The sequence below is a fragment of the Lotus japonicus genome, chromosome 4 (assembly GCF_012489685.1).
Source record: "Lotus japonicus ecotype B-129 chromosome 4, LjGifu_v1.2".
Taxonomy (NCBI): domain Eukaryota; kingdom Viridiplantae; phylum Streptophyta; class Magnoliopsida; order Fabales; family Fabaceae; genus Lotus; species Lotus japonicus.
Window position 1 is genome coordinate 64,233,584 of NC_080044.1, and position 16,209 is coordinate 64,249,792.

The 16,209-nt window shown below is 39.8% G+C and overlaps 3 protein-coding genes across 3 annotated transcripts; 1 reads left to right on the forward strand and 2 right to left on the reverse strand.

Moving 5' to 3' along the window:
- Positions 1-1,319: 1,319 nt before the first annotated feature.
- On the reverse strand, positions 1,320-5,405 carry LOC130713148 (uncharacterized). The gene has a single exon (XM_057562944.1). The coding sequence runs from the start codon at positions 5,403-5,405 to the stop codon at positions 1,320-1,322; it is 4,086 nt and encodes a 1,361-aa protein (XP_057418927.1).
- Positions 5,406-6,865: 1,460 nt separating this feature from the next.
- On the forward strand, positions 6,866-8,876 carry LOC130710272 (blue copper protein-like). The gene is made up of 3 exons (XM_057559474.1): positions 6,866-7,159; positions 7,325-7,813; positions 8,384-8,876. The coding sequence occupies exons 1-3, from the start codon at positions 6,976-6,978 to the stop codon at positions 8,740-8,742; spliced, it is 1,032 nt and encodes a 343-aa protein (XP_057415457.1). The 5' UTR covers positions 6,866-6,975; the 3' UTR covers positions 8,743-8,876.
- A 5,127-nt stretch (positions 8,877-14,003) lies between these two features.
- On the reverse strand, positions 14,004-16,209 carry LOC130714777 (uncharacterized). The gene is made up of 4 exons (XM_057564724.1): positions 15,734-16,209; positions 15,523-15,637; positions 15,312-15,426; positions 14,004-15,140 (listed from the first exon to the last, which is right to left on the reverse strand). The coding sequence occupies exons 1-4, from the start codon at positions 15,832-15,834 to the stop codon at positions 14,254-14,256; spliced, it is 1,218 nt and encodes a 405-aa protein (XP_057420707.1). The 5' UTR covers positions 15,835-16,209; the 3' UTR covers positions 14,004-14,253.

Genomic DNA, 16,209 nt, shown 5'->3' on the forward strand with positions numbered 1-16,209 from the left:
ATTTTTCTAACATTACCTTCCATGAAAAGTGGAACTTTCCGCAATTCCGCTCAACTTCCATGGCACGGTGGCACCCATTCTCACCAAAGTTATCAATATTAGAATATATGTTTCTCCTAGAGATGACAGGAAAACCGAAATTCGCGGGGTCCAACCCGAACCTGACCCGAAATTATGGGCGAAACCCGATTTCTTTGGGTTCGGGTTTGGGTTTCACCCAAATTTTAAAACATGTTTGAGTTTGGGTGTGAGATTGATTAAACTCGCACACAAACCCAAACCCAAACCCGAAGTCTTATGCATATAATTACCAACCCTTATATATATACTATTAAAGCTACTAAGTAGAGTGTTTTTTTAAGTTACTAAGTAAGCTTATGTTCATGAACTATATTTTTTCCTTTGTATTGGAATGATAATGAGGTTTAATCAGCTTATGCTCATGTTGTTCTCTTATGTACATGTTGTTTCTGGGTTGATATTTTTTATTTTTTGTCGGTTCGGTGCTCACATTGGGTTTTGGTTCGGGTAACCCGAAACTCAGGGGTTTGGGTTTGGGTTTAACTTTTGCACCCATATTGAATTTGGGTTTGAGTTTGAGTTTAGGTGTTAAGTTTGAGTTTGGGTGTGGGAATGGGCAAACCCGCACCCACGGGGCCCATTGCCAACCCTAGTTTCTCCTTTTGGTCTTTTTCATTATGACTTGGGATGTCACTACTTGTATTAGTTGATTTAACTTAACCAGAAGTAAAAAAGAAATGTTTGGGGAGTTTATTATATATTTGAGATTTTGAGTATTGTAAGAATTGATTTAAGTTGAATTGGCTTTGGATCAAGAAAAGTCAAACCAATCAACTCAATTGAAGTTTTTTGATAACTTTTAAAGAAATATAGGGTTTAATATTTAAGATATAAAAAGAGAAGAAATCAATTTAGATGAATTGATAGTATAAATAAGTTTTACATAATTATTTAATCGCATCTCTCTGATCTCTCTGTTTTACGAGTTCATAACTAATTTAAATTTAATATTATTTAAAATAGAAAATAAAAGAATGTGATTAAATAACTGTGTAAAACTTTTTACACTATCGGCGCATAGAAATTAATTTTGAAAGGGAAAAGAAATACAATAAATATTTGATATAAAAAAACAAACAAACGTTCCCACCGGCCCCAACAGTGCCTCACACTGCTTCCACATTTTCAAACGCCACTAATTCTCATTACTTATAAAGTCAAACTTAAAGAACGCTCCGTAGAAAATGTAGCTTAACAATTTACACATTTTTTTTTTAAAGAAACATAGATCTCATAAATCAGACAGGCATGGAAGCCATAGCATCAGAGGTTACAAAAGCATCAAGGCCAGGAGGTCCCTCCTCTATCCAAACCAAAAAAGAGGATGCCCCCCGGGCTAAAAAGTCAGCGGCTCGGTTACCGGAACGACGAACAAACAAAACATCAATGTTTGCAAAAGATAAAGCTAAAGTACGACAATCAGAAATAATCAAATCAAGGTAAGAAGAGCCTCTAGTTCGACGACGCCACCACTGATAAAGCTGCAAGGAATCCGTCTCGAAGCAAACTGAGAAGAAGCCAAGATCAAGAGCAAGTCTCATCGCCCACCGCAAGCAAAGTGCCTCTGCTAGTCCCGCTGATTGCATCATCACCGGAGCTAAAGTTGCAGCTGCCAGGAGAGCACCTTCCTCATCCCTCGCCACCATCCCAAATCCCGCCATAGCACGCCGCACGGAAGCATCAACATTTACCTTAATCCACCCCACCGCTGGGCGCGACCATGCCGCCGCTTCCGCCCTAGGGGAGCGCTGCAAAGCTCCTGGCCGAGGCAAAGCCTCAAGAGACGCGACCCGAGCAAGGACATGGTCAAGGGATAACTCACGGTTCTGAAACAACAACGCATTCCGAGCCTCCCAAATCACGTACACCACCGTAATGAATTTGTCCACCACCGTCTCACACACCCCATCCCACATTCGGGCCACCACCACATGGAGTGGAGCATCCTCCGTGACCCCAAGCCCCATGATAGCAAACCAGATACGCTGAATCACAGGACAAGAGAGAAGAACATGTACCTCAGTTTCTTCCTCTAATCCACACCATGGACACGACGGATCCACGTCCAGACCCCGACGACGAAGAGCTGTCCTCACAGGAAGATAACCCGCACAAGCTCTCCACATCACCTCTTTGCAATGAGGTAGTGAGTGAGCCTTCCAAACCTGCGTCCAAAACGGACCTGGCACCACAGCAGCTGTAGACAACGATGCCAACAAAGATCTATTCTCCAACCTGAGAAACTCATAGCCACTTTTAGAGGTATACCACCCATCAGGAGAACCTGGCCAGAAAAGACGATCAACACAGCTCTGAATAGGCAAAGGGACCGCTAGAATAACCGCTGCAGAGGCTGGGTTAAAAACCATCTCTACCAAACTCACATTCCATCGACCATTCACTAACAAGTCTGACACCATTTTTAAGTGTAATTCCTCAAAAAGATCCTGACGATAAACCAAAGGTGCACCGTTTGGGAGCCATGCATCATGCAAAATATTCACCGATTGTCCATTCCCAAGTCTCCATCTTCCACCCCTCTCAAAGATCCTACTTGATTTCAAGATACTAGACCAAGCATAGCTGGGCCGATATCCTCTCTTAGCCCCTCTCAGCTCTCCACTAGGAAAATATACTGCCTTGAAAACACGGCTAAACAAGGAATTTGGAAAATGATAAATCCTCCACCAGTTCTTTGCTACAAGAGCCAAGTTAAAAGATTTAAAATCCCGAAAACCAAGTCCACCCTCATCTTTTGCGCGACATAATTTGTCCCATGAAACCCAATGAAGACTCCTTTTAGAAACATCTCCCCCCCAATAGAATTTACTAATCATTCCTTCAATCTGATCACAAAGCCCATCCGGCAGAACAAAGCAGGACATCACATACGCCGGAATAGCTTGAACCACCGCTTTCACAAGTACCTCACGACCCGCTCTCGACAAAGACCTCTCTTTCCACCCTTTGAGCTTCTTCCAAACTCTTTCCTTAACAAAATGAAATATCTGGGACTTCGACTTTCCAATGATAGTCGGTAACCCCAAATACTTATCAAAGTTTTCCACTGCCTTTACTCCTAGCAGCTGTCTTAGCTCATGGAAAAAATTTTGTGGCACGTTGCGGCTAACTGAAAGTATTGATTTATCAAGATTAATAGCTTGGCCTGAAGCCCTCTCATAGGAAGAGAGAATATTACGAATACACTCCGCCTCTTGCACATCTGCTCTAGCAAAAATAACACTGTCGTCTGCAAATAATAAATGTGAGATCACAGGAGCTGATCTAGAAATTTTAACCCCATGCAAAGAGGAATTTAAAACAGCTTTATTAATCATAGCAGAAAATACTTCCCCACACAAAATAAAAAGGTAGGGCGATAGAGGGTCACCTTGTCGCAACCCTCGATGAGGAGCAAAAGGTGCCTGTCTATTCCCGTTAAGCAAAATAGAGAAACTCACAGAGGATACACATCGCATAATTAGGTTCACCCAACAAAGTGGGAAGCCCATAGAAGTCATAACAGACTGAAGAAAAGGCCACTCAACCCGGTCGTATGCTTTAGAAATATCCAGTTTGAGTGCCATAATGCCATTCCGGCTCTGGATTCTCTTTTTCATAAAGTGAAAGCATTCAAAGGCAATTAACGCATTATCCGTTATAAGCCTACCAGGGACAAAAGCACTTTGCGACTCACAAATTAAATCAGGCAAAATAATCTTCAACCTATTTGCAATGCACTTTGTGATAATCTTAAAGATAACATTACAAAGGCTAATGGGCCTGAATTGGCTAGCATGCTCAGGTATTTTAATTTTAGGAATTAAAACAAGCAAGGTTTGATTCACAATACCTGGATCAATGTTACCCTGAAGCACCTGCAAGCAAAAGTGGGAGACATCATCTCCAATTATAGCCCAAAATTTTTGATAGAATAAAGCTGGTAATCCATCCGCCCCTGGAGCCTTGGTTGGGTGCATCTGAAAAAGAGCCTCCTCTATATCCTCACGGGAGAAAGCTGCCAGAAGCGTCTCCCGATGAGCCGGGGAGACTCTATTAGCGACTAAGGCCACAGCCTCCTCAATCCCGGACGGGTTTGAGCAAGTGAAGAGATCCTGAAAATAAGAAAGAAGCACATGAGCAATCTCCTCATCCGTCTCCACTTCCCTCCCATTTGCATCCTGAATGCATTCAATCATATTACGCCGTCTCCTTTGGGAAGCTTTCTGATGGAAAAAACGAGAATTACGGTCCCCATGGCGAAGCCACGTCGCTCTCGATCTCTGACTCCACATAATCTCCTCATGCTCCAAAAGCACATCAAGCTCTCGCTCCGTCGCCCTGATCTCGTCGAGAACCTCCTGAGTCGGAACCCGTCTTTGGAGACGTTGGAGAAGAACTCTCGCCTCCGAAATCTTCTTTGGAATATCCCCAAAAACGTCTCTCCCCCAACTGTCCAAAGCCTCACCCACCGCAGTAATTTTCTGGGTGATCCCCAATGATGGCCTCCCCCACACCCCATCCACAACCTCCCTACACGCCTCCCCCTGTTGTAACCACAACTCCTCAAATCTGAATCTCCTCTCTCTCTTCTTCTCAACCCCCCTCTTACGATTCCCACAATACACCAAAATCGGGCTATGGTCAGATTTGTACCTCGTTCTATTATAAACTGAAGTCACTGGCCACAATTCTTCCCACGCCTTGTTGATTATGGCATAATCAAGACGCTCCTCTATGTTACCCGGATGCCTGTTATTAGACCATGTAAAACGGTTCCCTGAGTAATTCACCTCATTTAATCCACACTCCCTACGGAGCAAAGCGTGTTCTTGAAGTCTCCCCACATCCGGCGGATCCCATCCAAGTTTATCATCAGGGGATAAGATATCATTAAAGTCACCAAAGCAGCACCAAGGAATAGAGTCCGCCGGTTTTAGTCTCTGAATCATTTCCCATGTCCTCCATTTATTGCGCTCCTCTGGAAAACCATACACCGCCACACATTCCATATAGGCATGTGAGTCCGCATCAGTCACGGAAAAACGAATGTGATTCAAAGAGGAGCTAATGATCCCCACATCAATACCATCACGCCAAAACAAACACAACCCGCCAGCTCTAGAATGTCTGGCACCAGCACACTGAACTGGAAATATATTAAAGAGGCCTCCCGCCCCCCTCTGCCGTAACATCTCTGCTGTAAACAAACGAGTCTCTAAAATAAAACAAACATCAGGAGCTTCTGAGTGGATGAGCATTTTAAATGCCCTAACTGCCCGCCGGTTCCCAAGCCCGCGGCAGTTCCACGCCAAGATCCTCATTGAGGTGGGCAGGCCTGCTGAGCAGAACCCGCCAATCCCAATCCAGAGTCTGTGTTCAACTTCTTAAGTGGAGGAGAAAACCCCGTACGAGCCGATGCCGAAGTCAAGTCACCCGCCCTCTTGCACCCCAAAATCACCACCTCTTTTTTTCCATTATTTACGTATGTACCAGTAGCCTCCTTAGCTTGATTTGCTAGATTAGATTGAGATGGTATATTACTCAAATTACTATCATCTTCCACTTGCGTGTCATCATCAATCTGTTCATCATCAACAAGTTGGTCACCACCATCCAACTCAATCCCATCACCCTCAAATTCCACACCATCATCCTCGATTGCACCCTCCTCTGTTTCGACCATAGTTTTGGAACTTTCTTCTCCACCATCTCTTTTTGGTTGTTGTCCAACTCTCCCCGGTCCCTCTCCAAATCCACCACCTCCCTCTCTACGTCCAAGATACGGACGAGCTGGAGGTTCCGCCCGTAGCCAGCCACCAAAAGCAAGAGGCTGACCATCATCCTGAACATCGCAGTCCTTCAACACATGATCTAACAGCCCACAACGGTAACAAAAATTCTTTAGCTTCTCATACTTGAACACCACTTTCAGAGGTGGTTTGCCAGCGGACGCCAGAAGACGGCCCCGGCGAAGGGGAGCCTCGGAATCCAACCACACCCGCACCCTGAAGAACGGACCATATCGGTTAGCCTCGGAGCGATCCAATTCCATGAAACCAGCGAAGGTTTGGGCGATCAACCTCGCCGCTGCCTCTGTTCTGAAACCACCCAGTGGTAAATTATGCACTTGCACCCAAAAGGGGACGCCACCAAGTGGGATCGGTGGGTTCACCACCGCACCATTGAGCAGCTGCAGCACCAAGACATATCGGTCAAAGAACCAAGGACCAGAGCGTAAAACAAGGTCAAAGAACCAAGGACCAGAGCGTAGGATATTCTTTATTGTTACATCTGGATTTGTTTAGTGGTTAAGATAAAGAAAAATAAGATAAAAGAGTTGGATAATAATAGTAAAATAAGATCGAAGAAAAATAGATTCTTATTCCAGATTTTGCTTGAGATGGATTATAGATGATAAGATGTGATATGAATAATAAGAAATAGATAAAAATATTCTTTTTTTTTCTCCATCGGAAGAATAGATAAAAAATTCTTTGAAAACTAAAATGCAGATTAATTTTTAAAATTATTAATGTATTAAAATTTTCATTTTTTTAGAATGAACCTTTTTTAAATTCCATAAAGTTAATTTTTTATTCTTATAAATTAATCTACCTTTAATCAGATGAAAAAAAAAAAGATAATAAAAGATAAAATTTATCAATTAAATTTAAAAAATATGATAGGATTGTTTGTTTGACCGAGTAAAATCACTTGACCCTTCTAACCGCATTATCAATCTATCTACTTTCTCTATAAATACCAACAGAAGACACTGCTTTTTCTACCTTCAATTCTTTCTTGCTTTCATTCAAAGCAACACACACAAACAGAGTTTTTTAGTCTTAGTCTCTTAGAAAACAGGGGCAACCTGAACTTAAGAACACAACCATGGCAAGGAACATGAATGTTCTCCTCCTTGCGCTTCTTGCAGCAACCACCTTGTTCCACACCTCATCAGCTCAGACCAGACACGTTGTGGGTGATTCCACCGGCTGGACCATCCCTACCGGCGGCGCTTCATTCTACACCAACTGGGCTGCCAACAAAACCTTCTCCGTCGGCGACACTCTCGGTAAGTCTCATAAAAAAAAATTCTGTTGTTAACTAAGAAAAATATGGTTCACGAGTTAATATAGTTCGCAAATTAAAATAGTTTATTTGCAAATTAATTTTACTGTATACACCTTTTGAATTTTGTGTGTGAAGCCTGATCAAATGACTTGATTTTTTTTTGCAGTGTTCAACTTTGCCAATGGTCAACACAATGTTGCCAAGGTTACAAAGTCAGCTTTTGATTCTTGCAGCGGTTCAAGCCCTGTTACTCTAATCAGCACCGGTCCGGCGACCGTGACCCTTACCGAGACAGGGGTGCAGCACTTCATCTGCGCCTTTGGAGGACACTGTTCCGCTGGTCAGAAGCTTGCGGTTACCGTTGTTGCCGGAAAAGCTTCTAACAACGCTCCCGCTCCTGTCCCTGCTCCTAAGTCCAGCCCTGTCCCTGCTCCTAAATCCAGTCCTGTCTCAGCTCCGGCACCGGCACCAGCCACCACCGCCACTCCTCCATCAAGCGCTGCCGTCCCTGAATCTGCTCCTTCTCCAGCTCCGTCAAGTGGAGCAGTTACTTACACTGTTGGAGACACCATAGGGTGGACAGTTCCTACCAATGGTGCTTCTGCTTACCGAACATGGGCTTCTGGCAAAACCTTCAAGGTTGGAGACATTCTAGGTATGTAATTTAATGAATTCAGATTTGTTGGACTCAAACAATCTTACATTCATCAAAGTCAGCGGTCGGTTACCGACCTATCTTAATCAAACGACTCTAAGATATTGATTTTAAGAGATTACTTTGCACTTGATGAATAAGAGTCGTTTGACTAAGATTAAACGGTCGCGGACCTTTGACTTTAGTGAATGCAAATCCTATTTAATGTCTATGATGAATCATATTTTGTGACGGGTAGTTTACTGCTTAGAATGATTACCTTCATATTATTCATTCTCTCAACCAAAAAATTAAGTGCTTAAAATAACACATGATAGATATGAATTTTTTCCTCCTCCTACAAATTGAATTTTTCATCTCTTTATCTAAGATCTGGAGAGCTGATTTTATAACACAAGATGAAAATTCAAGTGTTCATAATCATATCAAACCTCAGATTTTGAGATGATGAAAATAGCATGGATTGAAGTGTCCAAATAGCATGTGTTATGGACTATGGTTAATAAAAAGGTTGATGATTTTCTGAGATAGAATTGAAAGTGACTTTGAATGTGTTATTTTGTAATGCAGTGTTCAACTACGCAGCAAGTGCACACAACGTAGAGGAAGTGACAAAGCAAAAGTATGATTCTTGCAACTCAACATCTCCAATCGCAACTTACACCACCCCACCTGTGAGAGTTACCATTAAGAAGACCGGTGCTCATTACTTCATCTGCGGCGTTCCCGGCCACTGCCTCGGCGGTCAAAAGCTCTCCATCAATGTCACCGGTGGCAGCAGCACCGCCACTCCTCCTTCATCTGCCTCTCCTTCACCTTCACCATCATCATCCACCACTCCTCCTCAGGACTCCGCCGCCGGTTCTCTCGGAGCTGCCGGAGTGTTTGCCAGCACGGTGATGACAATCACCGCGGTTTTTTTCTTCTAGAGAGATGAGAGATCGTAGCTAGAATTGATTGTTGTGTGATTCATTTTGTTGCTCTGTTTGTATTTTCATCATCACAGATTCAGTTCTTTTTTGTGGTTATACATTTTACAATAAATTTTGATTTTTCAGTTCAAGTGCTACTTTTTTTCTTCTTTTCATTTTGTTTTAATTTTTCCTTTTTGATGAGTAAATTATGTGGTGGACGGCTGTGTGAATATGAATATATAGTAATAAATTCTGCATTTTATATCTTATTTGAGGTTGTATTGAGATTGTTGTTGATGGCCAAATTACGTAATGATAATTAACTAAACAATATTGATTGGTGTATGTCAGTTCAACACATGTAGTTTGTGGCAAAAAGCTTTGCTGTTTGTTGTGGTTAAATGTCATTAGTGTAAGAAAAACGATTCTATACACATTGGTATGATTAAAGAAATTTGAATCCCCTCTCACCCATCATAGTCAACTTTGATGTTTGAAATTGTATCTTGGAGTTTGAATTATGATGAGGTTAGGTAACTTAACATCTTTGAAAATTATTTTGATTGAGGACCCGAGAAAGGAAGTGGGGACATTTGGAAAGTGATGAGAAACCTCTTTTTTAGCTGGCTTTACCTTGTCTTTTGATGTTGTGGACAATTGGACATATAAGATTGGGCCAAACTGATAATAGAGTAATAATAAAGACTTTGCCACTTGCACTTAAAATGACTAGAATATATGTCATTGTGTGTTAATGACTTGGAAAGACAATTTGTGGTCCTCTTTTAATATTTGAATTTGTCTTGGGCTCTCACTCGTTCCACATGCATATGTATGTATGGGCTTTGAATTTTTTAATATGCAAAAGTTTTATATTCGGGGTTGCTGTGATTTAGCAGTTAGAACTCCTAGCTCAAGTATGATGAATCAGTAACAAAGCATCAATTAAGAGAAAGATTGAATGCAAATGAACTCTTTCTTGTTATTCAATAGAACATGAACATTTATATACTCTGTTTAATCATATTCTATAACCAGAGTAACCAATTTTGTTACTAGATTAACCAGCAGACTTAACTACTTATTGTCTACAAAGACCACTAACTTAACTATTTACCACATACCGTTTAATTCAGTTTAGGCATTGATCGCACTCCAATCATGCATGTCTCTAAACCGATCTCCCTTCGATGGTTTGGTCAAAATGTTAGCCACTTGCAACTTTATTTTGCAATATTCAAGTTCGAATCTCTCTTTATTCACTTGATCTCTTACGAAATGAAACATTTGTGTCAATATGCTTACTTCTCCATGATTATTACTATAATTAAAAAAAAAAGTTTCCGACAACATCAAGTTACTATAATGAAGCTAAATTCCTATATATGTTTGGTGAACGTGAAAACACATATGCTCACTCCAATAAATTCATTTCATTGAGTGAATATGCATTGGATATTTTAATCTGTTTTACAATGTATTTTTAAACATTAAACACTAAGGAGTAATGATACATTCACAATTAACTTTCTCTTCCATCTCTTTTCTACTCATATTTTTTTTTCTATTTCTCTTTGCATTTCCTGTCACATCACATATTATATCACTTATTTCTTTCATTTCTTTTCACATTTTTAAGAGGTGAAAATGGATGGATGCATATGATTTTATATTAGTAGTATATTCTAATATCAATAATTGCATAACAATAATACTTTCAAATGTCAATGTATTCAAACAATAATATTGTAATAATCAAATAATGGCTTTCACGTCCAGGCACAACGGCCAATATCTTAGCTGTGAAAATCAATTCTTTAAGGTCACCATTACATGAACAATTGATTAATTAATACATAATATATTATTCGGAGTATAATTGTATAAAGGAGACTTAAACATTTGACCTCATGAAATATTGAAATCCCTCACATCTAGACCAATGAAAAGTAACATATATAGGCAGACCAATTGTAATTCATGAACTTGTTGGTAAGAGGAAAAGTTTATAAGAAGATTGACTCATAAATCTAACGTCTTAAGGTTTTAGGTTAAGATGTGGTATTCAAGATCTCTTTAGTGTCTACCATTAGCCTTGATCCATAGGTTCTCGCCGTGACTCTCCCCAACATACCTTACTTCCATTATAATATTATATACATGGCCAATTATAGCTCTCTAAATGTGAATAATTTGATATATTCATTCAAGAACAATGTGGAGAATGAGAGAACTGAAGACCGGGAGGAAGCTGAATAATATATCATTCGTCAGGTAACAAGGTGCTAGGTTACATCAATCCTGAGAAACAAGATCCATGGAGATTGTTTTGATTGATGCAATTTGTCGTATATGCTCTGTTTTGAGAGTGACTATAATAATGATGGCAGCCTCATTAAACAGCATATAGCAATCAATGACAGCTCCAGAACTCGTAATAACTATTAGTTCTATTTTAAAATTAAATAAAATCGGTAGCATTTAAGTTAGAAAGTGTTAAAAGTATTTTCGGAAGCAACAAAAGAAGAAAGTGTTCAAAGAAATGATGATGAATAATGTGGTAATGTAAATGAAATTATTTTGAGCTAAAGTATAGTCAGTGCTTTAACTAAACTTACATTTAAGCTTCTTCAAACCGACTTTATGCGAATGGAAGTACAATCAAACACAACCATTTTCAACAAATTTTATTTCTCTACCTTCATAATTACTACACAATCAAGCACTACAACTCTAAAACACTCGCAGGGGAGCAATGAATGTACCACTTATAGTGTGCACTATAATCAACTGATATTTATGAATCGATACTTTGAATAAGAAGTAGGAGTTCTACTAGCATTGTTTTGTAAGATTCAAAACTTTGGGGTTTTGACATATTCACAGCTACTTTTTATTTCATTTCATTTTTACTCATTTTATCTTCCAATCACTCTCCTCTTTTCCTATCACTTTATCATTATTCTCTTTTATTCACATCTCGCACTAGGTGTGAGCAGGGGCGGAGGCAGGAATTTTATTTGGGAGTGACGAAGATTTAAAGGAATGTAATTTATAGAAAAATTTTAATTTTTCTCACAAAGCATGTGCAAAAAAATCACATATAACTAGCAATTTTTTATAAGCATAAGAAATATATAATATGATGATTAAATAAGGCAATACAGTCCCTCGAAATTTATTTTCTTACTGAGAACAAAATAACAATGGATGAATGTTTCAGCATTTGATTAGTCTAAAACTAACTGCACTTTTTTTATTTGCTACTCCACTCACTTTAGTCCCCTTTAGGCTTTATTCTTGATTATGTTTTTTCAGTTTCTCATTTTCAGCCACAAGTTCACACTACCAGTGTCACACGCCCACACTTATAGTGAATGCAAAACTATGAAATCATACTTGATAAAAAATATTTAAAAAATATGCAACTCATCAAAACTTAAAAAAAAAAAGGAATACAAAGAAATTAAGAAACAGAGGGAAACGGAAGCAAGAATAGGAATGGAATGAAATTAATCACTAAGAAACATACAAGAAAGTGAGAAACAGGGGATGACCAAGGTAACTCGCAACCCATTCTCAGATCAAAAAGAAAACAAATAATAGTGAAAGATGGGGAGGAAAGGTGCTTACTAGTACCATAAAAATGGAGTCTTTGAGCTCAAGTGTCCATAGCAAGCTTTAAGGATTAAGTGAAAAAATGGGTTTTACTTTTACCCAATATGAAACTTTGCTGGTCAAGAATGAGGAAGAAAGAGATAATTTGTTTGTGTGTTTTGTGTTGTGTGTAAGTAAAAGACAAAAAAAAAAAAGAATAAAAGAATGAAATGGGGGCACCAAAAAAGAAGGAGAAATGAAAAATAAAATAAAAGTGCGTGGTGTGCAACGGACAATCACAGGAAAACGAAACTCGTATCCTATTTTACCTATTGATAAAAGTGGGGGTGCTAAAAAATATTTTTTTTACAAGTATTGGTTAAAAAATTCCCAAACTTGGGGGTGACTGGAGCATGAGCCCGTCACCCCACTCCCTCCGTCCCTGGGTGTGAGTGTATTTGCAGTGTTGACAAAAAAATTCCAGAAATTTCAGCCAAGGTATTCAAACATGATAGGTTCGTGTTGTCATTACTTTTTCTAAAGTGGGTTTTAATGAGCACGAATTGCATAAATGCGCTCAAAGTAGAGAAAACTTCATAAAGCAACTCCACATTTTCACAATGGAAAGTTCTTCATTAGGCAATAACTTTGTCATCTATTAATCACTTGAGTTATTATTTGATGTGTATAAACAAAATTAACCACACGTGCATTTTTTATTTTTAATTATAACCTAAAGGTATGTTTTATATTGCGTTTTTTATCCAAAAGTTGTGAACTGATTTGGATCAAATTATGGCTCAAACAATACCAGCTCCACCCGTTTACACTCCCTTAGGTTATTACCCCTACAAGTTGTACCAAATGTTAAGAGTTAGGACCAAAAGCCCCATCCTAAATTAGAATAGGGTCCGCGGAAATTATGAAATTCATCCTAAGGGACATCTTGAAGCTTATCCTCTGAACAATGTCTTGAAATTCACACTTCAAATGAACTTGATCAGATAAACTTCAAACTGATTCTTTGAATAGATTCAAGCATGCACACTGCTAACGTGATCTGACACTATTAGGGGGGCCTTGAGAAATTCTTTAGGTAGGCAGTGAAATAGTTGACACGTGTAAAGGCATTACATTGCATTTCTAATATGATCCACACAGTGCCACACGTGCTTAATGTAGAGTAGATTGCCTATGGTAGGAACTAGGAAGCATTGCCCCACCAAAGAATTCCCCATTTGATCTCTAATTGCAGTTGAAAAAGTAAGTATGATTCAGTTTTATGCAGCTAGGGTCTGCGCTGTTTAATGACAAACTTGTACTGTAGTTATTTTTGTCACCGATCACTTGATAAGGAAAATCAAACCTTGGTGCATCTCACTTGATGATTTTGTGAAAAAAGATAATGCTGAAAGCCAGCCAGAAGCCAATAGACTTGGGTTTAGAGCAAATCTTAACTAAGAAAAAAGATTATAGTTGGCATAGTCTTTGTGTATGTTTGGATACATGATGAAAAGCCACCAGAATCATGTGGGCAGTCACAAAGCTAAGGAAAGTTGATTTTGGTCACCGTGATGTTGGTTTCACCATGGTTTTCCACTGTGCATCCAAACATGAACTTTGGCGACAATGAACCGTCATACTTGGTTCAGGGAATATAACTGCATTTAGACACTCCATTTCAAAAGTTCACATTTGATACTTTTTCTCTCTTGATATTTTCAGAGCTAGGCACAAATTAAACAAAGCAAGTAAAGATTTTATATACAGTTCACATTTGCAGCAGTGCTATTAGCAACTCAACCCCAACTTCTAAGATTTTTTCACAAGCAGAGCTACACATGCACAAAAAGTCTCTACACACTAGGATTCAACAATGTTTGGATCATCTTGCATTGCAAATGCATATATGATCTAACAAAAGTCTGTCTACAAACCTGGCCTACCAATAAAACGATTGGATGGGACTCCTAGATGCCGGCAAAATTGCCCATCCTCCTCATTGTTACCTAAAGGTGCTTTGCGCTTCCGGAAAGTTGCCTCCAAGTTCTGATCTCCACCCTCTACATTATATCTGGAATTGGGGTCAATGGTCCCATAACCTGCTTCTCTAGGGTGAAAACAAAACTCCTGATTTTTCTGCAAAGATAGATGACTGAACTTGCTGCCCTCCTGAGAAAGTCCTAAACTAACATCATCAATTCCATATGCTGAACCACTTTTGCTGCTGGAACAAGGATGCAAACACTGACCCAACCTCAAAGATAAATCACATTCCCCATCTTGTGACTCCTCCTGAGTAGTGCCTACAGCAGTTTCCTTAGCAATTCTGTTTGGAGCATGATGAAACCTACCATAGGATGTGTGTTCCAAAAGACCAATTCCAGATGTCTCTGGGGCTGGAGTAATGACTGGTCTGCCAACAAAGATGGTGTCAGAACAAGGGTTATCTAGGGCGGTCGACCTTGGTTGAGGCTCTCTGGCATCATAAACATAGTACAAGGGATAAACTGAACCCAAGTTCAATGAGGGTTTAGCTTCCATTGCCAATGGCTGGTGATGACCAGAAGGGAAATTGTCTGAAAAGGGATAGCTACGGTTACCCATCACCTTACTACTTTGGTGGGTAGAATTTGACACAGGAACAGATGCAAGTGCAGAAGTTGTCACTCTTGCATAGTTTAAGGGATTCCCCCCAGCAGGTCTAGGAGACCCAGGAGGAGGTTGTTGAGTACTTGGAGAAAGGTATGTTCTGGGGTTATTGTGCCGATCACTTCTCGAAGTTCTCACTGGTTTGCATCCCAGGTTGAGTGCAGCTGATCAAACATACCCAGAAAACCAAAAATGAAAAACACATCACTGGCAGCTAAAATTACTAAACTTTTCACTCTACAATACATACTCTCTATATCCCAAATGACACAACAAAATAGCATTTTGACACAAACTATAAGTAGTGGATCCATAAAAGATGAAAAATTGAGTACCTTCAACACATGGGGGCAAGAGGTCTCCTGTCTCAGTAGCCTCATCTCTCCGAATGATTGTGTTAACAGCATCATTAAGGCGGTCCCAGAGCGTATCAGGATTCAAGTACTCTGCCTAACCAACAAACAAAACCACACAAAAATTAGGCAAAAAGGGTTCATGCAACACAGTGAAAGATCTAAAATTCCACAAGCATTAGGTGTAAAAAACCTCAGAATTTGCCTTGGAGTACATGATTTCTTCAGCTTTGAGAACAACAAAAGGAAGCTTCTCTTGCCATTCCTTGTTCTTCTTAGTAGCAGGACTGTGCGCGTCATTGACGACCCTAATCAAACAGGTGGTGTGCAACAATCAAAGTCAACAAAATGGGCATGCTAAGAAAAAAGAGGGGAAACTGAAAAAACCAAGATGAACCCAGAACCTGAAAATCTGTTGAATGATGGTTCCTCTAATGGGTTGGTGGCGCTCGCTGTGCCAAGCCCTTCTGACACACTCGTAAGGCCTTGGCCCTGGCCTCGGCATCTTCAGCAACAACAACCCAAGAAGAAGAAAACCCTTCTGACACAGGAGGAACAATATGGGAGGAAGAAGAAGAAGAAATAATTGAGGTGTGTGTGCTGTTGGTGTTGGGGGAGGAAGAGTTTGCAATAGCAATTGCTATATACACAACAAACAAACAAACAAACACAGTGTGACACTGCTCTCTCTACATGGGTTTTGTTTGTTTGATGGGTCAATTAGCTTACTTGGCCTTTCCTCACTCACTTGTCTTTGTTGTTGCCATTTCTCATGGTTTTGTTTGGGGAGAAACAAAGAAAGAATGGGGTACCTCTCTTCTCTCTCTATTTTCTATTGTCTATTGTCTTCCCCCCAATAATTTAGAGGGAGGGGTTTGTT

Bases quoted from the DNA above. Each gene is read 5' to 3' on its own strand.
- LOC130713148 (XM_057562944.1), bottom strand. From the start codon at position 5,405: ATGAGGATCTTGGCGTGGAACTGCCGCGGGCTTGGGAACCGGCGGGCA.
- LOC130710272 (XM_057559474.1), top strand. From the start codon at position 6,976: ATGGCAAGGAACATGAATGTTCTCCTCCTTGCGCTTCTTGCAGCAACC. The intron at 7,160-7,324 runs GTAAGTCTCATA...TTTTTTTTGCAG, and splicing joins CTCCGTCGGCGACACTCTCG to TGTTCAACTTTGCCAATGGT. The intron at 7,814-8,383 runs GTATGTAATTTA...TTTGTAATGCAG, and splicing joins CAAGGTTGGAGACATTCTAG to TGTTCAACTACGCAGCAAGT.
- LOC130714777 (XM_057564724.1), bottom strand. From the start codon at position 15,834: ATGCCGAGGCCAGGGCCAAGGCCTTACGAGTGTGTCAGAAGGGCTTGG. The intron at 15,427-15,522 runs GTTTTTTACACC...TTTGTTGGTTAG, and splicing joins ACTCCAAGGCAAATTCTGAG to GCAGAGTACTTGAATCCTGA. The intron at 15,141-15,311 runs GTACTCAATTTT...ATGTTTGATCAG, and splicing joins CTTGCCCCCATGTGTTGAAG to CTGCACTCAACCTGGGATGC.